This window comes from Alligator mississippiensis, chromosome 1 (assembly GCF_030867095.1).
Source record: "Alligator mississippiensis isolate rAllMis1 chromosome 1, rAllMis1, whole genome shotgun sequence".
In the NCBI taxonomy this organism is placed as follows: Eukaryota; Metazoa; Chordata; order Crocodylia; family Alligatoridae; genus Alligator; species Alligator mississippiensis.
Genome location: NC_081824.1, coordinates 178,836,437 through 178,863,173, shown reverse-complemented (window position 1 = coordinate 178,863,173; position 26,737 = coordinate 178,836,437). Strand labels below are relative to the sequence as shown.

The window sequence follows — 26,737 nt, the reverse complement described above, 5'->3', positions numbered from 1 at the left end:
CCATGCATGAGTATAAACTGTTCAGGAAGGACAGGTGGGGAAGAGAGGAGGAAGAGTTGTGCTGTATGTAAAAGAGCTGCGTGATTGCTCAGAGCTCCAGTATGAAACCGGAGATAGGCCTGTCAAAAGTCTCTGGGTTAGGGTCAAAGTAAACAGCAACAAGGGTGATGTCATGGTGAGGGTCTGCTGTAGATCACCAGGCCAGGAGGAAGTGGTGGATGAAGCTTTCTTCAACAGCTAGTGGAAGTTTCCTGATCACAGGCCCTGGTTCTCATGAGGAACCTCAAGCACCCTGACATCTCCTGGGAAGGCAATATGGCAGTGCTCAGGAAATCTAGGAAGTTTTTGGAGAGTGTTGGAGACAATTCCCGAGTCCAAGTGCTGGAGAGGCCAACTTGGAACCATGCTCTTCTTGACCTGTTGCTCACAAACAGGGAAGAATTGGTGAGTGTCACAACCCAAAGTTGTGGTTTTTGTTTGTGTGTGCTTCGGCACCGCTAAATTATTTTTCCCGCCAAATTATAGTTTCTTTGCATGGAGTTCTCTGCTGTGGAGGGGAGCTCTGGGTGCAAAAGGCTTTCCCGCCGTTTTGTAGCTTCTTTGCAGGGTGCATTTCTTTGCTGCATACTAGTGATGCACGTTGCAAAGGAGTTCCCGCCATTTGTATTTAGATTCACGCCACATTATTGGCCGGTTCTAAATGTAGGCATACGTGGTGGCTAGCTATTGGCTTGCTAGCCATACAAAAGGCTTGGGTAGCTTCCGCCCAAGCCAGAGAGAGAGGAAAACTGGAGAGATACAGAACTCGCCAGGAGGAGGAGACTTCACGCTGTGTGAAGATCTCTAAGCAATGTGGACCCTTGCGGACCCAACGCGCCTCTCTTAAGCAGGCAATAGAGGCTTAATAACCGAACCCACGGAGCTTTAACAACTCTGGAGGGGGGAACAAAAGAACGAACCGCCTCTAGCCTCTCCCCGTCGCCGAGTGCAATCCAAGATGTATCCCTTTCCTGTAAACCCAATTTTCGAACCCACGGAGTCTTAACAACTCCGGGGAACCAGGGAACCGAACCCAATTTTCGAACCCACGGAGTCTTAAACAACTCCGGAGCCTGGGAACCGGACGGCCCACGGAGCTTCAACAACTCCGTGGGAAAGAACTGCCGAACCCGCGGAGCCTAAACAACTCCGTGGGAAAGAATTTGTCGTAGTCCTCCAATGAGGATTTAAGCGGAGCTGCACCTGGAAAGCTGTCCAGCCTACACCACTACCATCTTTGGGTGTAAGTAAATAATCTTTTAATCAACCATTACGCGTTTGTGACTAATTCTAGCTTGCCACCGGTTTTCTCCAACCCAGTGTGCCTGGGCTGCTAGCCACAGCCCGCGTGCGCAAAGACGGGCTGCGGATCGCCCCCCCCCCGACTCGCACTTGGCGGCGGGATCGGGGCCCAGCCCGCACAGTGAGGAATATACTAGCAGATGGCAACTTGAGCAGCAGCAACCATGAAATGATTTGAGTTCAGGATCCTGGGGAAAGGAAGGACGGAGAGCAGCAGAGTAAGAACCCTGGACTTCAGAAAAGCAGACCAACTCACTCAGGGAACTCAGAGGCAGGATCCCCTGGGAAGCCAATCTGAGGAGTCTAGGAGAGCCGGCTGTACTTTAAAGCCTTACTGAAAGTCTAGGAACAAACCATCCTGATGTCCAGGAAGACTAACAAGTGTGGCAGAAGACCAGCTTGCCTTAGCAGGGAACTCTTCAGCCAACCAAATCACAAAAAGGAAGCTTATAAGAAGTGGAAACTCAGACAAATAACTAGGGAGGGATATAAGAGCACTGCTTGGGCATGCAGGGATGAAGTCAAGAAGGCCAAAGTGCAATTGGAGTTACAAGCTAGCAAGGGATGCGAAGGGTTACAAGAAGGGGTTCTACAAGTATGTCAGTAACAAGAGGAAGATCAGGGAAAGTGTGAGTCCCTTACTGAATGGGGGAGACAACCTAGTGACAAATTTTAGAAAAGGATGAAGTATTATAATCCTTTTTGCAAGGTCAGTTTCCAGACTACTCCACCTAGCAGCACAGTTTGGGGAAGAGGTAAGCAGCCAACATTGGCAAAATAACAAGTTACGGACTATTTAGAAAAGCTGGACATATACAAGTCCATGGGGTTGGATGGGATGCACCCGAGGGTGCTGAGGGAGTTGACTGATTTGACTGCAGAGCCAGTGGCCAACATCTTTGAAAACTCATGGTGATCAGAAGAGGTCCTGGATGACTGGAAAAGGACAAACATAGGGCCCATATTTAAGAAAGGGAAAAAGGAGGATCCAGGGAACTACAGACTGCTCAGCCTCACCTCAGTCCTTGAAAATATCATGGAACAAGATCCTCAAGGAATCCACTTCTAAGAACATGAAGAAGTAGGTGATTAGGAAACAGTTAGCATGGATCACCGAGGGCAAGTCATGCCTGACAGACTTGATTGCCTTCTATGATGAGATGACTGGCTCTAAGGAGACAAGTGGATGTGGTGTACCTTGATTTCAGCAAGGCTCTTGATACAGTCTCCCACAACATTCGCACAGGCAAATTAAGGAAGTACAGGCTGGGTGAATGGACTGTAAGATAGACAGAAAACTGGCTGGAGCATCAGGGTCAGAGGGTAGTAATCAATGGCTCGATATCTAGTTGGCAACCGGTATCAAGTGGAGTGCCCCAGGAGTCAGTCCTGGGGCCGGTTTGTTCTATGTCATCAATGACCTGGAAGATGGCATATAGCACACCCGTATCAAGTTTGCAGATGACACCAAGCTGGAGGGAGCAGTAGATATACTGGAGGGGAGGGGAGGATTCAGAGTGATCTAGACAAATCGGAGGATTCGGCCAAAACAAATCTCATGAGGTTCAACAAATTCAACTGTAAAGTCCTGCACTTAGGATGGAACAATCCCATGTACAAGTACAGGCTGGGGGTTGACTGGCAGGACAGCAGCTCTGCACAAAAGGACCCGGGGGTTGCAGTGGATAATTAATCTGAATATGAGCCAGCAGTGTTCCCTTGTTGACAAGAAGTCTAAAGGCATATTGGGCTGCGTTGGTAAGTGTGTTGCCAGCAGGCCAAAATAAATAATTATTCCCCTCTATTCAATACTGGTGTGGCCACATCTGGAGTACAGTGTTCAGTTTTGGGCCCCCCACTACAGAAAGGATGTGGACAAATTGGAGAAAGTCCACTGAAAGGCAATGAAAATGGTGAGGGGGCTGGGGCACATGACTTATGAGGACAGGCTGAGGGAGCTGGGCTTATTTAGTCTAGAGAAGAGGAGACTGAGGGGATTTAATAGCAACCTTCAATGATCTGAAAGGGGGTTCGAAAGAAGATGGAGCTAGATTGTTCTCAGAGGTGGCAGATGACTGAACAAGTAGCAACAATCTCAAGTTGCAGCAAGGAAAGTTTAGGTTAGATATTAGGAAGAATGTTCTCACTAGAAGGATAGTAAAACACTGGAACAGGTTACCCAGAGAGGCTGTGGAGGTCTTTAAGACCTGGCTAGACAAAGCCTTGGCTGGAATGATGTAGTTGAGGATGGTCCTGCTTTGAGCAGGGGGGTGGACTAGATGACTTCCTGAGGTCCCTTTCCACCCTAATTTTCTATGATTCTGTGGGGGGTGTAGAATGGTGGCAGTGTTAACTGCTGCAACTATGGGAGCCATGGCAGTTAATACTGCCACCACTCCCCCTGCCACTGCCATCTTTCCAGGCCCATGGGGAGCCCTCCTCCCCATCTGTGCTCTGGATTAAGCCAGTGCATGGGGCTGGCGTGGAGCTGGACCCAGCATGTGGAGTCTGACCTGGCACATGGCTCTGGACCTGACATTCTAAGTCTGACCCTGTGCATTAGCTCAGGGACCACCTGCCAGGATGTACCTGGTCCACCAAATCCAGACTGCACACTGGCTCCAAGGCTGTGTGCCAGGTCTGACCCAGCATGTAGCTCCAGAGCCAGCATGTAGTTCCAAACTTGGCATGCAGCCCCAGAGCCAACCAGTCAGCCTATGGGCCTTATCTGATGCATGAATATGACAGCAGTGTGGGGAGCAGGTTTGATTCCCCACTGCCACCACTTAATTTCATCAAAGATATTTTTTTCTTCAGGTTCCCCTTCAAAATCAAGGTGTGTATTATATATGGGGGTGTGTTATATACAATAAAATATGGTATTAACAGTATTTGAAGAGGGGACAAGAACCAAAGAGCTCTCCCAATCTTATGGAAGTGCCCTTCTTACTGACTACATGTGGTGTCCCATGAGCAAGTGGAACAACATGATGGATCCAGAGGGGTTTTACAGCAGGGGTCCAGCTTAGTTCTCTCTTTCCCTCACACCTCTCCTAAGATATCAAGATATTTCTGTACCATGTGGTATCTCGATTGGGTGAATGAGACACTAAAGTTGTGTGACTGGTCCAAGAAATGCTCAATGTTACCTGCTCTGAATCATTCTTTCCTGTCCCTGATTGGGAACTGAGGAAATTGCTTTCTCAAGTCCTGGCCTGGAGTTGGGCTGGAATATTTTAGGAGAGATTTTTGCACAGATTTAAAGTAATTTAGTTAAGGCTGTGATTACTTATGGCTGTAGTTAAATCAGTAAACCTTTAGATTAAGTACAGACAGTCAAAAGGCCCAAAGTGGAATTGATTCAATCTTTGCAAGTTAGTCTAAGCAGCATAGATTGAACTGATAAGCAAGTGAACAGTCATTCACTTTTGATCCTGGAAATGCAGCCACATGTCTGCAGAGGCCTAGGCCAGAAGCCATGCCTCTCTGCTCAGCTGGAGCAGATAGCTTGAGCTAAAGCTAGCTTGCCCACCCTGCAAAGCATCCTGGGATGCTGGGGGACTGTGAGTTAGCTTGAATATGGAGGGGATCTGGGACAGAAGTTCAATGAAACAATTTAACTGAAATTGTTAAGTCTGATACTTGTTAAGTCTGATACTACATCCACCCAGGTTTATCTTAAACTGGTTTTGGCCATTTTGAAAGTAGTTTATGTGCACTGAACTTCTGTTATGTTACAGATCTGAACTGGTTTCCAATAACTTATACTGGTTTATGTCTAATTTCTGTCCCTAACAATTATATTAGTATAAAGATACCTTAACAAGCCACATTTATAGTGATATATCTGTATCTATTCTTGGGGGCTGTCTGTCTGCTTCAAGATCCATTTTAGTCAAAGCAGTAAAAAAATGTCACAAAGGCTTAAGTGAGTAACATTTAAGAGGAATTTAAAGAACCAGTGTACCTATAATTTTTTTTAGCTTTGAAATAATTAGACATACAGATTATATGATTAATATATTTGTTCCATAACATTTCTTAAATGCAACCCTAGACAAAAGCATGACTAGATATCCAGATTTTTTTTGCCATTCACCCAAAATATAAAGGTGAGAATTTATCAGGAAAATATTTAACATTTTAAAAACATTTAAAATACTTGTAAACAAATAGTTTTTCTAGTGAAAATATTTTACCACAAAATAAATAATAATCAAGAGTCTTATCATTTCCAGCCTAGTGGGAGAATAACGTTCAAGCAGTTTTGAACAGGCCTCGCAGGTGAATTAAGATAAACAGAAGGGTATGGATTTAAATAGCAGAGGTTGCTATCCCTATGGAAAGGGGAGCTCTATTCCTTCACCTCCTGTTTCTTACTGTAGGCACTTAAATGGGCCCAATTGTAAACTGGATTGATGTTGCGGTAGGCCTAACATTCTTAGAAGTTCTTCATATTAATTTCTAAGTCTTATACCCTTTAACTAAGCCTACCAGGGCTCTATCAATGTGATCTAAATAGAAAGATGACTTCCTGACCCCAAAACACATGATCAATCAGACCCATAGCAAAATTTAGCTTCCAACTATAGGGAGGGAACCAGGGCAGCTAGAGACCAAGAAGGTCTTCAAAACTTGGGTGGAGATTTACAATAGGGATAAAGGGGACATCAAGTCCCCATTCACCTAACAGGCTAACTGAGGTGAAGAGCCCCTGGAACAGAAGTCTATTCTTGAATTCCTCACTTCCCTGGCTTGTCTGATCAAGTTACTTACCCAGCAAGACAGGGAAGTGAGCACTGTCATTACTGGTCAATATATTTACTGGACTCTTTTGTACATATAACCATTTCCTACTGTGCACAGTCAGTGAAATTCAGCCTTAGGCCTTATGCAGTTCTTCCTGGGTGAAGTGAGACTTAAGGAGCACGTAGGGCTTTGACCAGGTCCTTTGTACAGAAATAAACTTTCACCCTATACAATTCAATGTGATACAAGCACACAATTTATAAAAGACTGTGTGCTAAAATAAACTGAAACCAAACCTGTAGTATAATTATTTGCAGTAAAGCCGGTTTTACTACTATAATTGATCCTTTCCTACTTTTGAATCTGAAGCAAAACACTTGCTTTGCTCTTGCAGATATTCTGACGATATCTAAATCAACTGTATTCATCTCAGTATAGCAAGAATGATGTAATAAGGGCTCCAATCCAAGAGGGAAGAAAGATACTGAAAGATCTTTCGTCAAGTAAGTAATGTTGAAGACAGAGATGGATTAATAACTTGTATAAACATTCCACAATGCCTAAACAGACTCCATGTTCTCTTGGGCCTTTCCATACTATTTTTTTTATGCAGAGCTACTTTTGTGCCAATCCCTTTATCATCGGTAAGTGTCAAGTTCCATCCCTGTGAGATTGCTTTTTCTTTGTATAAAAAGGAGTAACCCAGTATAATTTTAAAAAGAGATTATAAGTATATTTAAACATTTCTGTCATCTTACCTCAGCTCTCTTCAGCATCTCCCATTTATTTAGTATTTTCATTGCAAAAACCTTATCTGCATTTTTCAGTTTTACTACTGCAACCTGAAAAAGATAAATTGGGAATGAATAACCTAACATACAAAAATAAGAGTTTAGAACAAGTCGTCTTTGTGTGATCTTTGTGGAACTGGATTGCTATGTTGCTTGAACTTGTTTTCATTCTTATAGGTTTTTGGACCCTTTGATGTAGGACTTTAATCTGTGTATATGATGCTCAAGCAAGTATTAATCATTACAGTTTTAAGGAGAAATTTCATAACTATACAGAATACTTGCTGTTGGGTTTGGGTTTGTTTTGATTTTTTTTACGAGTTTTCAAATTCACTTTAAACCTTCATGGTGTATAGATTTATACTGCATTAAAACAACTGAAAGATAACATGTCAACACAGCACTTCCTGTCCCTTCTATTCTGCTACCAGACTAGTACTGAATACATTTCCAGGACATGGAATGGATTCTTAAGCCCACTCTTTTCCATCACAGCAGCAGAGATGAAAGAGCTCCTGGGAGTCAGGTTCCCAAAGCCAAGAAACATTTGAATGTCTGCTGGCAAAACAAAATATTTACTTGAGATCTGCTAGAGGAAAATCCAGCTAGAAATTTTTTTAGCCCCATTTAAAAGAATAGGGAATGTTACAATATGGTAAAATTGTTTTAGTATACCATTGTTGCCTTGAGGATCTCAATACCATCTCTTTATACCTTGTGGGACTGTAGCTAAATAACATCATTCAAATTTATGGATGGGTAAATTTATGAGAGATTATAATTCTTATTTGATATCTGCATTAAATGTCAGAGGTGCATTTAACAATTTATCATGAGAATGAAATGCACAAGGTATACTTACATTGCACAACACAGCACTGTGTAGAGATACACTGTATGGAGTTCTAATTGAGAAACAGTGAACATATGCCTGGATGAAGCCCATGGTAATGTGGTCATGTTGTTTCCAGTACTTAAGCTAACTAATTTTGCATGACCCCAAGTGTCTCACTGTAGTGAAGATTTTTTAATGTAAATTAATATGACACGACGCAAGGTAGGATTACATCAGGAAAGACAGATTACAACTTTAGACAAGGTACACAAGAGGAACAGTCTAAAGTCCCCTACTTTGGATAAACCATAAGTCTGAGTATCTTAGCCGAAATGTCACGCATGAAACATGTGGCAGAACTCACCATACAACCCAGAATTTTGAACCACTGTATTGTGACTGAAGACCAAGACTATTGGGAACATTATCCCACAAATGGAAAAACTCAACATTGTATAACTTTGAAAATTCATACATCTACAACTAAGTCCCTTTCTTTTGAAGAGGAAAGAGGGCTCTTAAGGCATAAGGACAGAAAAGGTTATTTTTGTATCCATTCTGGTTACAAACCAGAAGGCTGTCATAAGAATTAGCATCATCTTTAGCCTGCAGGCTAGTGACAAAAAAAAATTAAGGTTGAATTCTACATTCCTTTCTCTTTCATATTCAGCAACCTGGCTATATGCCAAGAAAGTAATAACATAAAAGAAAACCCAATATATAATGACAGTTTGGTGAAGACAATGTCACGTAAGGCTCTTTTCAACCCTCTTTTCAAAAGGTCATATCATCTCTAGTAGCTGCACCAAGCTATCAAAGATGTATACTGCACTCTATCTACAATCCTTACAGGCGTCTTCAACAGAATTGCATTCTCTCTCTGTCAGCTATAAATTGGGTGGAACAGCTATTAATTCCCTGAGGTGCTGTGGCCCTGCCCTTTTTCATGCCCCTCCCATTATGAAAACAAAATACAGTACAGGCCAAATGAAGGGAGAGAAGGAGAAAAAAATACAAAGGCAGTGGATCTAGATGTTTAAACTAGTTTGAGAGTAGTCTAAAACACTAATAAAGTGATATTTAGAAATGTATTAGCAGATTGTGTTCAACCCAAGGTCCCCTATTAAGATTCTAGGATTGCCTATGATCAACACGTTTTTAAGACTGCGGCATTTAAAACTGTGTTAGCTAAAACATAATAGTTTTTATATTTATTTAGACATGGCCAATAGAACCAAAGAGTTTCATAACTTTTATTTTGCACAAGTTTATAGCCTTCTATCATGTCCCTAGGTAAAACCTGCTTTGTCAACACAAGATACAGAGTCACATTTAAAATATTAGTTAAAATGTGTTCTCATGCATATCCTGTTTTCTTAGTCTAAATGTAACTACTGCTAACTACTGCTGTTTAACAACCAAATAGCCCACTTTGCTTGTTAAAAATACTTTGCTTGGAAGCAAACAGTAGAGAGATTGTGGAAAGAAGCCAATTTTAAGGAAGGTTCTGAAGAAAAGGGAAGAGGCTCCATTGTCTGATTGCTGGTACCCTCAGTATGCCCATAATACACAAACTGTGGTTGGGGTGTTGGAAGAGATGTTGAACAACCTTTGAGCTCAAAAGCTTGTCCAATCGCTCTCCCAGCTATACAGTGGTCCAATAAAAGATATTACAAAAACCCCTTGCCTCTGGATCATCATGGCTACAACACTTCAACCCTACTGCAAACTATGGTCGCCTATACACGTGCTGGTTCATGTTCTAAGTGGAACGCATCAGAGCAGACTCAATTTGCTCCATGTTCTAAGTGGAATGCTCCAGCATAGTCTCCTCATCATGTGTATCAGCCCCTGCAGGTTTAAATATGGCTGCTGGGGCACTTTATCTAAACCTCATCAAATGAGGTTTAGATAAAGCATCCCTCAGCCATTTTTAAACCCACAGGGGCTTAACACACGTTCCCAGCTTTCCGGGAGCAGCTCTAATTAAAATGCTCATCCCACCTCCAAGCACATGTATAGGCACGCTTTGGTTTTACACACATACGCACACGCAGAGAATTCAATGCAAGTTTCAAATGACAGAAGAAATAGCTTCTGTGAAAAACATGGGAAATCACTGCATTATTTTTATGAAAATATGTGCAGCTGTTCCTTCCAGTCATTTTTCTATTGTTACCTACTAAGAAAGAAGCACAAGGGACTGGGTAGGATTCATAAAAGCAATAGATTTATCCACTGATAGGAAGGAACTATGGATAACTGTTAACATGTAAACAGGAGCTACCTTGGAGTGACAATAGAAGAGCAATGACCAGACATTAGCTTTAAACAACTTCCAGCCAAGGAAAGCAGAACATGTGAAAACAACATGACTGCAACTTGAAATAAAGAACAGAGGTATGGGCAGACTGGGTTAATTAGGTGGTTGCTGCTCAGTGCTGGGGTTATTTTTTATGAATCCTGGACATTTTGAGACCAAAGTTTCAAGTTAGGGTGCTGGGTTCAGCATATTAAGTTGTGATTTCCAATTCTGACCTGCAAACCCTACATACTATACTCCAACAAATTAATAAAAGCTGTCTTGCTTTGAAGTGCTGTCCTGTGTCACTGAAAAATGCCTGTTGGTTGCATAGCTCTCTAAAGGGGTCAATCTCCAATGCAGGGTTCATTTTCTTCTGGAACCAAATGAAAGGCAGAATTTTATTTCACTGCTGATGTATAAATATTGCTTATGCAGTTTTTAAGCTTCTAAGTCACTCAGCAACATTATACTTCATACATCCAACATCCTGAATTGTGTGTAAAGGCCTAGTGTCATTACAGTCTCACCCTATATGATTAAATTCCTCCCCCCCACCCCTCCATATACTTAGAAATGATTCACTACTACCTCAGAGGCATCTATGTCCACTCAGTTCTGCCATGGGAACACAGAAGTGTTGCATGCATACTCCAAATTGTAGTCGATCAAAAACCAGGACTAGCACATATTTGATCTTGAATTGAGACCAGTCACCTTCCATCTATCAGTAACCTGGCAATCAAGGCACCTGCTCAGGACAAGGGTAACCCATGTTCTAGGTTCTTCTTCCCCTGAGAGGATTTGAACCCTGACCTCCCATATCACACGACAGAAACCTAATCACCAGAAGGCAGGCTCAACAGGGCTGGGAGAAATGTCCTACTGGAGCTAAGCTGCTGGGCAACCAAACAGAAAGCATCCCAAGACTGGAAGTACAAATAGGCAGAAGCCTGACTATGCTGCCTTGGTAAGGGAAGGGATAAGCCCTTGCTCCCAATGCTGTTTGTGCATTTTGCCCTACAGAGTCATTGGAAAAACTGCATCATGAGCAGTATGAGCAAATTGCCTGCTTCCACAGGTTAGAGCATGATGCTCCATAGGTTTTAAGTCCCTTCCCCATGCGGATGAAACAGTCATCAAGACTACACTATTTGGAAACACAGATTGACAGCCCTCATTACAGTACTCTTAGTAGGCATGAACCTGAATCCCTGAACAGGCAGGTGTGTGTGCCTGTGTCTGGACAGAAAAAAAGAAAAAGTCTGGTGAATTGACAGAAGAACATTTTCATGTCTTAGACTTTCTTTTCAGAAAAGGAAAGCTCATATAGGGCTTAGACAGATGTTCAGTTTATCCAGGGAGAGTCCCTGCTCTCTCAGGAGAAACCATGAATGTACAGAAGTTCATAATCTTTCTCCCTGAGTAAAAGTGGCCCCTATGGGAGAAAAATAACTCGGGAACAACCCAAGTGAAGTGGCTCTCTGGAGAATCTCTCTCAGGAGACAGAACTTCTGTACAGGCAGCCAGTGTGCTTTGTGCTTCTTTCTCGCCCTCCCACAGACACAGGCAGAGTGTGTGTCAGTCTCAGGCAAGCAGGGAGCAGAGCACGTCCCCAAGTGCTTGTAGCTGGAAAAGCCCAGCACCAAAGCACTTAAGGGGTGTGCTTTGCTCCTGCCTTGATCCCTGCCCGAATTGCACTGTAGCACTTGGGTGCTGGCAAGCATACTGCATACTCCCTGCCCAGCCGCAGCCAGGCTGGCACTCAGCTCCATGCACAACACAGACCTTACCCCACCTTCCCCGAGCCTGATGAACCCTGCTTACATTCATTTAAAAAAAAAAAAGAAGCCTGCAAAGCAGTCTGGGCTGTGTGCTCTAAGGACTGCAGGCAGTCTAGCCGTCCTGCAGGCCCTTTGCTTTTTCTGACCTTCTGTACAGTCAGTTTTTCTCTCAGGAAAACAAACCTGGAAGAGCTGTTCTGGATTATTTGAATTTGTGTATGCAGCCGTATGTACAATGCTCAGCATTTCTCCAACCTCCTGTCATTAGCCTACCCTGCCTTGCCAGCTGACTCTCTCCCACTGTCACATATCCTGTGAAAACATACTCCTTATCACCCACTCAGCTCACTAATGAATGATGATCCTTTTGTTTTCAGGTAACTTGTGTGTGCTCCAGGCTAGGTTTCCTTTCTTACTGGCAACTCCAGTGGTCTAGATCTTACCCTGTTACAAAAATGCAATGCACAAGTGCTGTATCTTACTGCTGCATTACTTAAGGATAAATGCCACTGTATGTGATGCATTTATCATTAAAAATGCACAAATCGCTATGGGAGCAAGGGCCAGAAACCCAGGCATCCCTCCCTCTTTCCTGGTACACAGGCTTATGTCCCCCTCTTGTTTACTCTACTGGTGGCTCCATGACTCTTTGTTTTTTGGTAAGACAGTGGGCCAGCTTCAAGAGGAGGATGGTGAAAGGTGTCTGCCCCATCACTTGGGGAACAGGGTACTCTGCTGGGACACAGGAAGTGCAGGTTCAAACCCTCTGAAGCTGAAAGGGGCCTAGAGCCCAAGTTTCCAAAGTGCTCCAACCCCTAGGCCAGTGGTTCTCAAATTTCTTAGACTAAAGGCATGGATTAAGCAGTACCTGACTGCATCCTTAAAAGATTTTGTGGCACCCTGGTTGAGAATCCTTACGCTAGGCTATTTATGATAGTGATGGAGGAGAATCTTTATGTGGGCAAGGGTTAGTTGAATTTCAAGCAGACAGATATGTCTTGGCACTGGCTGAAATTCCCCACTGGACTGGACAGTCACATGCCTCCTGGGTAATTGAGAATCAGACTCTGGGGGAAGGTGCTGCCCACTGAAATGAATGGGGGAACTGCATGATTCTCTGAGGGTGCACGATCTACATGATTGCTCCCACTGAAGGTATAGGAGAACTGCACGTCCACATAGGAAAAGCAGAATTCCTCTCTTAATTAGGTCATGTAATACCTCCAGCAGACCAAATTTGGCCAGAGTGGTGCTTCACTCTGGTGGATGAATCATTTCCGGATCTGATCCATAGGGCTTCTTGCTGCAGCTGCTTTGGGTATTTTGCCGGTGTTGGCAATGCCCAGGAAGCTAAGGCAACCCCACCCCTTAAACATCACTGAATTCTCAATTTGCAATTATTGTTCAGCATGCAAATCAGCAGCGGGGCGGTGGGTGGTGGCAGTGTTAACCTCCATTTGCTGGCTATGCCAACACTGCAGCCCTCATAGCCACAGCAACAGGCCCCGCAGACTGGATCTGCTAGTGGGTTTTTCTGGCCCATGAAAAGCCCTGCGGTTGGGATTTGGTCTATTAACTCATTTGAGTTTGACACCCCTGGTGTAAGACAAGACTTTCCCAGAAGCTACATATTAGTCTATTGGGTAAAACAGAATTTAGCTTGATATAGCTATTGGGTTCACCATTCTACAAAGTGGGAACGTGGTCTAGAGCTAAAGGGGTACACTCCCAGAGAACCTGTATAAAGGTCAAATCCATGACAGCTTTACTGAAGGATAGAAAAGAAGAAACTGGACCAGCTGGCTTTACAGTCCATCAATACCAGTCTTTTATTCTATGAAACCCATAAATGCTATCCCATGTCAACAAAAAATACTAGAATGAACTGATCATCATTTTTAGGCATCTATTATCATAGTATGCTCTTGTGGTGTACATAGTTTCAGAGTGCGGTGTGATGTCTGTTTAATGTAAGACAGTAGATTTTAGGGAGATTACTAGGCCTTGCATACCTCAAAAAAAATGTTGGCTCTTTTAAAACAAGACTCCTGTCTTGAGCAGGGGGTTGGACTAGATGACCATGTAAGGTTCCTTCCAGCCCTACTTTCCAATGATTCTAAATGGCTGAGACTATGGTAGTTACAACAAACAACATTTAAAAAAAATTCTAAAGCATTATATAAATTCTACTACACATATCATACATAGAACATACACACATAAAGGGTGCCCTTTTGATGCTCAGTTATCCTCAAGAACCTCTTTGAGCTGCCAAAAGAAGAAAGAACTACTAATCTTCCCTGTATAGTTATCCTAAAATGGTTCCTGGAACTTATTAAACTGGACATTTAAAGTTTTTCAAAATTTATTTTTTCCTGTGAGCAGCCGACTAAAAATGCTTGGTATGTGCTGATGTAAACATTTTGGTTTCAGTTGAATTTTATTTTCTCTTTCATTCTTCTAGCAGTTTTCCATATTTCCCACAAACAAATATGCTGCCTGGCACACTGTCAAATTGTTTCTGCCCCTTATAAACAAAATTTCTCATCTTTATGCTGTATGTCTTCATGCTGCTCTTTGCCTCCCCAAGCATATTGTAACAGAATCTATTAAAAAACAAAACAAAAAAACACTAATATTAAAATATCTCTTTGTTCTTGGCTCAGCAGGGGTAAGAAGCAAGAGGTGGGTTTTTCAAAGGGCTCTAAGGGAAAAAAAATCAATGGGTGTCTACCTCTGTTAGCTTTTCCTGAGAAGTCCATCTGACATGATCAGCCCTTGGTTCAGCAGGGTGAGGATCACTGCCTGTGGCAATTAAGACACTCATAGATATTTGGCCCAATTTAAGGGTGGCAGATTTTGAAAAGCCTATGTTCACATTCACTGGTACCAAGTTCATATTCACTGGTAAGCGAAGGGGATAAAGCCATCAGTATCTACAGGAATGAGTTTTCTTTAAAAACTAAACAAAATATTTTCTAATTCTTAGGGTTTCAAAGATCATTTTCCAAAATAGAAATAAAATAAAAAATAGATGCAATGTTTTCTTCTCACGTGAGAGGCAGCTCCAGTGCCTCTGCTGACACTTGCAGCTATTTTTAAACAACAGCAGAATGAAGCAGGCAAAAATTTCAATGCAGATACTCAGAATTTCAGCTAAATCCTCCAGCTGCTGCAGAGTGGTCCTTACCATCTCCTTTGTATCAGGCTCTGTCTGATAGGTAGATCTCAAGTCATTTGGCTAACAGTTACTTGGTAAATTTTTCAAGAGGTGCTGGTTTGGGCAAGCGGCACTAAAGCACTTCTCACCCACATCATGAACTGTCCCGTGATAACACAGCTCCTACTTGGAGAAGATTAATGGATTCTGAAAACAACTCTATACACTCTTCCTTGAATAAGCAACTGTGTAGGAGCTAATCTGAACAAAATTAAATACATCCTTGGGCTATATTAAGGAAGGAATTGGCTCAAAGGAAAAATGAATAGGAACAAAAACCGAACAAACATTAATTTTGACTCCTTTTGTCTGTATCCAGCCTTTGAAAAATAAGAAAAAGGAACTAGCAAATGAAAAATCATTTCTTTAACGTGTAAATTATAAAAAGGAATCAGAGAATCATAGGAAGTTAGGGCTGGAAGGGACCTCAGGAGGTCATCTAATCCAACACCCTGCTCACAGCAGGGACCAGCCCCAACGATCATTCTAGCCAAAACTTTGTCCACCTGCAAGGATGGAGCTTCCACCACTTCTCTGGGTAACCTGTTCCAGTGTTTTACTACCCTCTTAGTGAGAAAATGTTTCCTAATATCTAACCTAAACTTCCCTTGCTGCAACTTGAGACTGTTGCTGCTTGTTCTGTCATCTGCCACCACTGAGAACAGTCTAGCTCCATACTTTTTCAAACCCCGCTTCAGGTAGTTGAGGGCTGCTATTAAGTCTCCTCTTCTCTAGATTAAATAAACTAGTTCCCCCAGTCTTTACTCATAAGTCATGTCCCCCAGTCCTCTCACCATTATTGTCACCCTCCACTGGACTCTCTCCAATTTGTCCACATCCTTCTTGTAGTGGGGAGCCCAGAACTAAACTCCAGATGTGGCCTCACCAGTGCTGAATAGAGGGGAATAATCTAGAGGTGCACTGATGCATCAATCTGATAGTGGATTGGCACCAATATAAAGAAAATTGATTGTACTGGAAATCGACCTAACGTGGTTGATAATTTGGCTAATAAATGACCGTGCATGTGCACAGCCACAGCGCAGCACGTAAGCATCGAGGAGCACAGCCTGGCAGCTTGGAGAACTGTGTGCAGCTGGTAAATCTGGTGTGGTACAAGGGAAGGGGGGAGGGAAGGTGCATGGGGAGGTGGGAATCAAGGCCCACGCAGTGAGGGAGGAGTGGGCTGGGGCAGGGGTAGGAGCCGGGGCAAGTGCTGCCCAGCCAAGGCAGGTGTGGGACTGAGGCGTGGCTCATCCGGGGGGGCAACTCCTGCTGCTGCATACTGCTTGTCTGAGAGCCACTGGTATGGCGCTTGCCCACTCATCTGGCAGCTCCTGCTACTCGTCTGGGAGTGCATGGGGTGGGAGTGTGCCTCCAGATCTACGCAGGGCAGGGCGGGACAGGCTGGGGCCAGGGCTCTTCCTGGCCCACCCTCCCCACACGGGTCCGGTGGCACATGCCCCTCATGCCCTCTTGGATGAGCAGTGGGACCAGTGGCGGGAGCTGCTGGACGAGCAGGTGAGCGCCAGACCAGCTGCTCCCAGATGAGCGGCATGCAGTGGGGGGAGCTGTCCCCCTCACCCCTGCACATCCCCTGGACAAGCTGTGTCTCCATCCCATGCTCATCCCACCCTGCCCGGGCAGTGCTTGCTCCAGGCCCTGCCCCAGCCCCACTCCTACCTCATCACAAGGGCCTTGGATCTGCCCCCCCCTGCACACCCCATCCCCACCCCCTTCCCTTCCACCACACCAGACTTACCAGCTGCATGCAGCTCTCCAAGCTGCCAGGCTGGTATTGGAAATCGAATCAGTATTGGCTGATATGCCTCCTTAAAAATCAGCTATTTGTATCAGCCCCCAAAATCTCTATTGGTGCACCCCTAGAATAATTATTTCTTTTGACCTACTGACAACACACCTATCAATGCAGCCTAGTATGCTGTTAGCCTTCTTGGCAACTAGGAAACACCACTGGCTTATATTCAGCTTATTACCCACTGTAACCCTCAGGTCTTTTTCTGCAGAGCTACTGGCCAGCCAGTCAGCCCTAAGCCTCTACTGGTGCATGGGATTGTTCTGCCCTAAGTGCAGGACTTTGCACTTGTCCTTGTTGAACCTCATGAGATTCCTTTTGGCCCAATCCCCCAATTTGTCTAGGTCACTCTGAATCCTAGCTCTACCCTTCAGAGTATCTACTACTCCCCCCAGCTTGGTGTCATTTGCAAACTTGCTGAGGGTACACCCTATTTCATGTTCCATGTCATTGACGAAGACATTGAACAAAACTGGCCCCAAGACCGACCCACTTGATACAAGTTGCCTACTAGACATCAAGCCATTGATTACTATTCTCTGAGTCTAATGCTCCAGCCAGTTTTCTATCCACTTTACAGTCCATTCATCCAGGTCATACTTTCTTAGCTTGCCTGTGAGAATGCTGTGGGAGACTGTATAAAAAGCCTTGCTAAAATCAAGGTACACCACATCCACTTGTCTCCCTGCCTCCCTAGAGCCAGTCATCTCATCATAAAAGGCAATCAGGTCTGTCAGGCATGACTTGCCCTTGGTGAATCCATGCTGACTGTTTCCTAATCACCTTCTTCTCCTTGTTCTTAGAAATGGACTCCTTGAGGATCTTGCTCCATGATTTTTTCAAGGACTGAGGTGAGGCTGAGCAGTCTGTAGTTCCCTGGATCCTCCTTTTTCCCTTTCCTAAATTTGGGCCCTGTGTTTGTCCTTTTCCAATCATCCAGGACCTCTCCTGATCACCATGGTATTTCAAAGATGATGGCCACCGGCTCTGCAGTCACATCAGTCAACTTCCTCAGCACCCTCGGGTGCATCCCATCCAGCTTCATAGACTTGCACACATCCAGCTTTTCTAAGTAGTCCTGAACCTGTTCTTTCACCACTGAGGGTTGCTCACCTCTTCTTCAAACTCTGATGCCCAGTGCAGTAGTCTCAGGGCTGCCCTTGCCTGTGAAGACAGAGGCAAAAAAGGCACTGAACCTTTTCTGCATCCTCTGTCATAAGGTTGCCTCTACCATTCAGTAAGGGGCCCAACACTTTCCCTGATCCTCCTCTTGCTACTGAAATACTTGTAGAAATCCTTCTTGTTCCCCTTCACATCCCTTGCTAGCTGCAACTCCAATTGCGCTTTGGCCTTCCTGACTTCATCCCTGCATGTCCGAACAAGGGTATTATATTCATCCCTAGTTATTTCTTCAAGTTTCCACTTCTTATAAGCTTCCTTTCTGTGATTTGGTTTGCTGAAGAGTTCCCTGCTAAGCCAAGCTGGTCTTCTGCTATACCTGCTAGTTTTCCTGAGCATCGGAATGGTTTGTTCTTACATTCTCAGTAAGTCATCCTTAACGTACAGCCAGCTCTCCTGGACTCCTCTCTCCCACAGTATGGCTTATCAGGGGATCCTGCCCAAGAGCTCCCTGAGTGAGCTGAAGTCTGCTTTTCTGAAATCCAGAAGTTCCTTACTCTGCTGCTCTCCATTCTTCCTTTCCTCAGGATATTGAACTCAGTCATCTTGTGGTTGCTGCTGCCCAGCTTGCCATCCACTGTAGCCAGTCCTCAACTTATGACTTTTCGAGTTATGAAGAACGGCAATTAAGACGTTTATAAATTTACACCCTGTTTCGACCTTCCAACATGGGTTCTGTCTTTATGATGCTGGATACAGCTGCGTCCAGCTAGTAAGTCTGGTGTGGTGGAAGGGGAGGGATGTGGGGGGACAAATCAAGGACTCCACGGTGAGAGAGGGTCTAGGGCTGGGGCAAGTTTCTTGTCTGGCGCCTTCTACTGCTCATCCAGAAGGGTATGGGGGGGTGGTGTGTGCCCCTGGATCTACACAGGGTGAAACATGTGGGGCTGGGGCTGCACAGGGCTTATCTGGGAGCAGGAACTATACCCTCCTGCTGCTTGCCCGCTGGGGCAGGGGCGGGCGTAGGACTAGGTCCCTGCACCGCCTCTAGACAAGTGGGAGCCACCCCCACTCCTGGACGAGCTGTAGCTCCATCCCACGTCTGCCCTGCCCCAGCTAGGTGAGTGGGGGGAGGGTATGGGAGTGCGGGCATATGCCCTCAGATCAGGGTGGGGTGGGCGGTGCTGGGGCTCGTCCGGGAGGCGGGGGCGGTTCCCGCTGCTGCACACTGCTTGTCCAGAAGCTGCACAGCAGCCCTGTCCTGCACCCGCCCCACCCCGGCTGGGCAAGCAGTGGGAGGGCATAGCCCCTGCTCCAAGAGCAGCCCTTGCCCCACCCTGCACATATCTGGGGGCACACCTCCCCCCACAGATGAATGGCAGGAGCCACCAGATGAGCAACTTTCCACAGCCCCAGCCCCTCCCTCACTGCAGGGGGCCTTGATCTGTCCTTCCAAACCCCTTCCCTTCCCTCTTCCCTTCCACCACACCAGACTTACCAGCTGGACGCAGCTGTATCCAGTGTCATAAAGAAACCAATTCCCCATTTACAACATTGTTCCTATGGGAAAATTGGTTCCAAGTTAGGACTTTTAGTCTTAAGACTTGGTTTTCAGGAACCAATTGTGTCATAGGTCTGAGGATTGCTTGTACTACATTCCCTACCAATTCTACTTTATTTGTGAGCACCAGGTCAAGAAGGCTGAACCACTTTATGACCAAGTTTCAGACTGCACCCATGGGTTAAAATTTGTCTAACTAAAGATCAAAACAGTACAAGAAAAAAAATCTGAAATCTTTAAAGGCAGTTATAAACAGTATCAAGGAGATGGCTTGGGGTCACTTGGTCACTTTTCATTATGGAAGACATTTCGGCAATTGAACAAACTGATGCTGTTGATTTATGGGATACTGTCTTCCATCTGTGCAGAATCTCAGCACTAACGGTGAATAGAGATGAGGATGGGGAAACTCGTGCTTTTAAATTATTTATGGTTTGATTCACCACAGAAGAGCTTCCTGCGGAAGTTTCACAGGCTTTTGTGGTTTAGCTTTCAGGGAGCCTGATGCTGATTCAGGGGACAAAAATGACTTCTCCTTTCAGCTAAGAACAACCTTGTTTTTATATCTGATTTGATGACAAAAAAGGCTTTTCTTTCAATTTCTTACTCTGTTTTACTATTTTTTAATTGAATTGTGTTGAACTATGGCTGTCCAGCATTGCTGAGTTCAGTCATTGTGTTTTATGCAGAAAAATTTCCACAATAAACAACAGGTGAATGCAGCATTGTCTAGGCCAGGAAGAGAGATACAAGTACCCACTTCTGGGTGGCAAGGGGTTATGGACAAAGACAAACACTTATTGTTGCTCAGCACCCAGGCTGCTCAGCTCCTTGGAGGACTTATGCAGCAGAGAAGAGGCCCAAAGTAAGCATTTCCATGAGTTACGGAACCAAAGCAGGAGGAGCAGTGTTAGGCCTCTGTAAAAACTGGCTCTGAATAATATTCTGTAGATAAGGTACTATCTGTTTACTGAACTGGGCACTGGTTGCAAAGAGAAGCTAACTACTGCTTCTCCTGCTTCCTTGGATCCAAGGCATTTATGGGACTGAAATACCTACCAGGTCTTCAGAGGTTGAGGGAGAACCTTTTCATATAGCAGAAGGGAATAGTGAGAGGGAACTCTGACCCAAAATCAAAACGTCTTGCTTCTCATAAAGGAATAACCCACATGGGGTACAATTTAGGCCAGGGTTGGGCAATTATTTTGGGCAGAGGGCCGCTTACCAAGTTTTGGCAAGCTGTTGAGAGCTGCATGGGTAGTCCCGTCCCTTGAGAGGCGCCCTGCCCCCTGGTCACCATCTTGTGACTGGAAGTCCCACATCCTAACCCCTGACCTTTGTCACGAGAAGTCCCTCCCCTTGCCCCCAGAAGCACTCCTTTCGGCAAGGGGTTTTGCCATCTCAGAACTAGAAAAATACCAAACTATATTCTAAAACTTGAGCATCTACAACATTCATTAATTCAATTAAAAAAAATATTTCTGTCCTGGATTTACATGTGTTTGTGTAGTGTACACAGAGGTGACTGCATAATAACTTAAAATGAAGTCTTATGCTTGTATTTTGTGGGGGCTGGGTATAGGTTTGTGGAGGCTGTGGGTGTGTAGGTGTTGAGTGAGAGAGCATGTGGGTGGGTGTGTGGATATGTGGGGTGTGGGTAGGTATGGGGGGAGCGTGACTGGGGTTTGTGTATGGCAGTACAAGGGGAGGTGTGGGTGCATGTGTATGGTGGGGTGTGCGTGTGGGACTCACCCTATGAACATATACATACACTATGCCCCTGTGCCTGCAGACACGTGAGTGCATGCACGCAGTCATGCCCCCTCCCCCCATCAACACGGTTCCATCCTCTGCAGTCCGGTGATGTAGCCAGGAGCCACAGCCACATGGTGTCTAAGCAGGGAGGGGGCAGGAAAGCAGGGAACTTCTGGCTAGGGGTGGGAGGGGCTGGGCTGCTCAAGCCCGCAAGCCTGCTGAGGGCTCCCTCTGAGTCCTACTGTCCCTGGCTCCTATCAGCTTTGACGGGGAGTCATGGGCAAATAAATATTAATTTACAACATTTTTTAGGGCTCTGTGGGCCAGACAGAATGGTCTAGTGGGCTGGATCCGGCCCACAGGCTGTATTTTGCCCACCCCTGATTTAGGTTCTAACATAGTTTATACAAAATCAAAATTCCACTGCCAAGGAAACAGACAATGGCAAAACAGCTAAAATAAATGTGATTTCTATGTTCTTAGTAGCCTTGCAGTATGGGTCATGATTTAAACATGCATGTGGTGGTGGTGATGATTGGAACAGTGACATAGTTTAGAGTAAAAATTCCAATTCCTTTAATAACAGCTAAAGAAACCTGGTTTTCCATGACCCTAGACTAACAAAACCAAATAAATAAATGATTCTCTTTTCTGCCATCCAAATGTGGCATACAGCCTCCAGAGATGTTACGGATTCCAAAGTGCACAAAAAAAAAAAAGAAGTGCTAAATAAAACATTATGTTTCTAACAAAAGACTAATTCAAAAGGTTCCTGTTCAACAGCACAGTTAGTCCAAACATACTTGAACTGGGTGGGCAATCAAATAAAATTAAAACATTTTCAGTAAATTCTATCCCACATCATCACTATTAATCTAATTTTCTTAGGAACTACTTTCAAAATATTCAACCAAAGTATGAAAAATTACTAGACCCTTATTATTATACTTCACTCCATCCAGGAAGAGCACACACCAACTGCTGAAACTTCCTTACCTGACAAAGGGTTTTTGAACCCGAAAGCTTGCTTAATAAATATTCTCCAACTATTTGGGTTGGTCTAATAAAAGATATCAAATTCACCCGAGGAACCTTGTCTGCATAGACCCTTATTATATATTCACAGATGTTAGGGCCAGAAGGGACCTCAGTAGGTCATTGACTCCAACCCCCTGCCCTGGGCAGGAAAGAGCACTGGGGTCAGACGACCCCAGCTAGGTGCTTGTCCAGTCTCCTCTTGAAGACCCCCAAAGTAGGGAAGAGCACCATCTCCTTGGAAGCCCATTCCAAGCAACCCTTACTGTGAAGAAGTTCTTTCTAATGTTCAACTTAAAACTGCTCTCTGTCAATTTGCGGCCATTGTTCCTAGTTACTCCAGGGGGTGCCCTAGTAAATAGAGCAACTCCCATTCCCTACTGCCTTCCCTTGATGAATTTATAGGCAGCCACAAGATCACTTCTCAGCCTTCTCTTGCGCAGGCTGAAGAGATGTAGGTCTCTCAGTCTCTCCTCGTAGGACCTTGCCTGCAGGCCTCTGACAATATGAGTGGCCCTTCTCTGAACCCTCTTAAGATTCTCCTCATCCCTCTTGAAGTGCGACACCCAAAACTGGACCCAGTACTCCAACTGCAGCCTGACCAGTGCCATATACAGGGGAAGCATCACCTCCCTAAACCTGGTTCTCATGCATCTTCTAATGCATGCTAAAGTGTGGTTACCTTTGTTGATCACTTTGTCACATTGACGACTCATGTTCATCTTGGAGTGAACTATGACTCCAAGATCCCTTTTCGCTGCTGTGAAGGTCACCCCCCACCTGTAAGTGTGTTGGTGGCTCTTTTTACCCAGGTACAGCACTTTGCACTTGTCTTTGTTGAACTGCATCCTATTTCATCCTGCCCATTTTTCCAACCTGTCCAGATCCACCTGGATCTGTTCCCTACCCTCTGCTGTGTTAACTGCCCCATAATTTGGTATCATCTGCAAACTTGGACAGGGTGCTCTCCACGCCCTTGTCCAAGTCACTGATGAAGACACTGAATAGCACCAGTCGAAGGACTGAGCCTTGCGAGACTCCATTGCCCACATCTTTCCAGGTCGATATCGACCCGTCCACCACCACTCTCTGGGTGTGACCCCTAAGCCAATTTGCCATCCACCTGACAGTGTAATCATCTACATCACAGCCAGTCAATTTATTTACGAGAACAGAATGAGATAGTGTTTCAAAGGCCTTCTCAAAGTCTAGGTAGATAACATCTACCTTGACTCCTGCATCTAAGCATTTTGTGACCTGGTCATCAAAAGAAACAAGGCTAGTTAGGCAGGATCTACCTGCAATGAATCCATGCTGATTTCCTTTCAGCATTATTTCCCTTGCTGGGCTCCCATACATGTGATCCTTAATGATTTTTTCCAGAGTTTTCCCAAGGATAGAGGTGAGACTAACTGGCCTATAGTTTCCCAGTTCTTCCCTCCTCCCCTTCTTGAAAATAGGGACCACATTGGCTCTTTTCCAGTTCCTTTTCCACCGGCTCTGCTATGACACTGGCCAAATCCTTCAGCACCCTTGGATGAAGTTCATCTGGGCCCGCTGACTTGAACACAACCAACCCCTCCAAGTGCCCCTTAAACTAAGTCTACACTAACAGTTGGTGGTCTGGTGTCCCTCCTGTGTCTATCTATGATCCAATTGGGAGATTTGTCTTGGTCTGCATCTAGGAATACAGATACAAAGAACTTATTGAAGAGCTCAGCTTTGTCCCCCGTCTCTGTCACCAATTACCTACTTTGTCCTGTAGGGGTCCTATGCTCCCCTGTACCTTCCTTTTGCTCCCTATATACCTGAAGACGGACTTTTTGTTGTGCTTAATTTTTGTTGCCAGCCTAAGTTCTAATCCTGCTTTGGCGTTCCTAACTGATTCCCTGCAAGTGAGTCATGGAGGTATACTTCTCATTGGTAGTTACCCCCTGTTTCCACAGCCTGTATACCTCTTTCTTCGCCCTTAGGCTTTCCTGGAAGAAAGGTAGGATGTCACCAGATTCAATGGTTTATATCTGCTGGATGGGAAGAACTATAGCCCAAGTATTGGGATTCATGGAAACATGGACAAAAAAGAGAAGTGCCATATTACTTGAATATAAGACAAGTCCCCCCATCCCCACCATCAGCATGGGGGAAGAAAAAACCCCTAGTCTTATATTCATATACAAAACAGAATGGGGCGGGCAGGCAGCTGTTATGACTCTTACTCTTGCCCTCAGCCCAGGTTGGGGACAGAGTCAGACTCAGAGAAGCCTCCTGCCCCTCCCCCCCGCACTTCGCCTCTACAGCTTCTGCCCCTGACTCACTCTCTTCCCTGCTCCTTACTGTCAGATGCAGCTTGGCCTGAGGTCCCTCCTGGGCACTGAGCACACGGAAACTCCTTCCCCTGCCTTACCAATCAGCAGCGCTGACACTGCTGTATGGCCAGGCAAAGACTGAGTTTCCATGTGCTGTGCTCTGGGGGCACTTACACAAGTTACATTTTTCACTTGATTGGCCCCCAGAAAGCACTCTAAGACTGTGATGTAACACATGATCATGGCTGCAGAGCGCTTTTAAAATGGCTGATCACATGAAAAATTAATAGTCAAATCAGGTATTAGATGAAGGCGCTCTAAAACAGAGCGTCTTAAGGAACTTGTATTCCCTCAAGGGTTAATTATTTGTACTTTGCAGGTCTGGACTGCTGCTTGTGCTGACAAACATCAGCCCAGCTCAGCCCACCCCCTCCCCAAGCAGGCTGTCAAGCTGGAGGTGGAGCCACCTCCCCTCTCCTCCCCTCCCCTCCCCTCCCGCCAGCTGCCCCAGCTGGGGTATTGGGGGCAGTCAGGCCAGGCCCACAAGATGAGGGGACCCCATTCCACCCTGTCCCATCCTCCCCAGCTCTGGCTAGGCAAAGTTCAGCCAGCAGCTGCCTGCTGCTCCCTGCCGCTCCCTGTCCTGCTGACAGTGCCAGAGCTGGGGGAGGGGGGCAGGAGTTGGGATGAGAAAAGGGGCAGTTCTCTGGAGCGCCCCCACCTGCTGGATAGGGCTGGTGCAGGCAGCCCACCTAAAAAAAACAGACGAGAAAGTCTGTTGGGGTGGGGGGGAGGTGGGGAGAGGGCTCTAGCTCATGGCACTTTGTGTAAAGTGCCATAAGTTAGAGTGGGGCCCCTAAATGTCTGTAGGAACCCTGGGTCAGAGCAGCATCTGACAGTAAATAGTGTGGGGCCGCGGGAAGAGGCAGAGACTCAGGGAAGTTTGGAAGGGATGAAGCAAAGACTGGAAGGAGTGGGGGGAGGAGTGGGGGGAGGGGGTATAGGTGTCAGGGCGGCAGGAAGGCTGCAGGTGGAAGAACTGGTCAGGGCAGAGGGCAATGGGCAACCTGATCCCCTCCCTCCCCCACCACTGGCTTCCGTGCTATAGCAATGGGAAGGAAGGGAAATTCAAGACAATCCCTCTAATACTTAGGTTCTATACTTGGAAAATTATAACAAATTTATATATTTTCCATATACAGAACCTAATTATTGGAGATCATTTTATATACAGGGTCATCTTACTTTCTTTTTCTGAAGACTTGTACAGATTGCATGCACAAATGTATAAATCTTAATAGTATTTGCATTACATTTTAGTTTGACCTAACACATCTGCTCTGCCTAAAGATTTCAAAAGCACTTATGAATTTCTAGAAGACCTTTATTATACTACCTTGGTACCAATAAACTTTCTGACTGCTGCAGACCTTCTGTAAAATATTCAAACTCTCTCACAAAACAACAAAACACTTACCTCCCCAAAGGCTCCTCGGCCAATCACCTTCAAGATTTCAAAATCTTCTTTATGTAGTCGCATCTGTTTCACCTTAGATGTAAAAGGTTTGGCTGAAACAAAGGAAAATATCAATCATTATAAAAGCTAGGTAAGAGTAACATAAAATATAAAGCTGAATGGCCCTGAAAATAACAGATCCTTTTGCTCATATACCTATAATCCCTAAAGTAATATTACAAAGAATAAAGCTGGAATGAATGACTAATAAGAACTAAGCCCAAACTTTCAGTCTTCTGTGAAAGGAAATTTATGGAGCACACGTTTTTACAAATAGAATCAAGCTGCCTATATTTTTATATATTTCTTATAAATTCATACAATGATTTTCAATACAGTAGGTATTCTAAGCATTATGGACTGCTATCACAGATTATAAAAGTAGAGCATGGGAAAATGAATGTCTTATTCTGAACTGAGAAATGCTAATTCTACACAAGTCTCAAAATAAATGATCAATATTTCACTCCAAGGAAAATCAAAGTGCTGATGAAAAAGTGCTGAATTGATAGCACTGGCTCAGGAATGCCAATCAGCCCACATCTCTTGAGACTTCTCCTCTGAGCAAGAGGGTTGCTCAGTTTATCCATGACCTACAGAACAGACA

At 44.9% G+C, this 26,737-nt stretch overlaps 1 protein-coding gene across 4 annotated transcripts in view; it reads right to left on the bottom strand.

The window, feature by feature from the left end:
- CDC42BPA (CDC42 binding protein kinase alpha) overlaps nucleotides 1–26,737 on the bottom strand; it is a 349,488-nt gene that overhangs the window by 196,876 nt on the left and 125,875 nt on the right. For all 4 annotated transcript variants that reach the window (XM_014598104.3, XM_019483101.2, XM_014598103.3 and 1 more), the window contains exons 2-3: nucleotides 26,092–26,183; nucleotides 6,849–6,932 (exon numbers count right to left, since the gene is read on the bottom strand). In XM_014598104.3, the coding sequence (XP_014453590.2) occupies nucleotides 6,849–6,932; nucleotides 26,092–26,183 (176 nt within the window). The remainder of the gene's footprint in view (nucleotides 1–6,848; nucleotides 6,933–26,091; nucleotides 26,184–26,737) is intronic.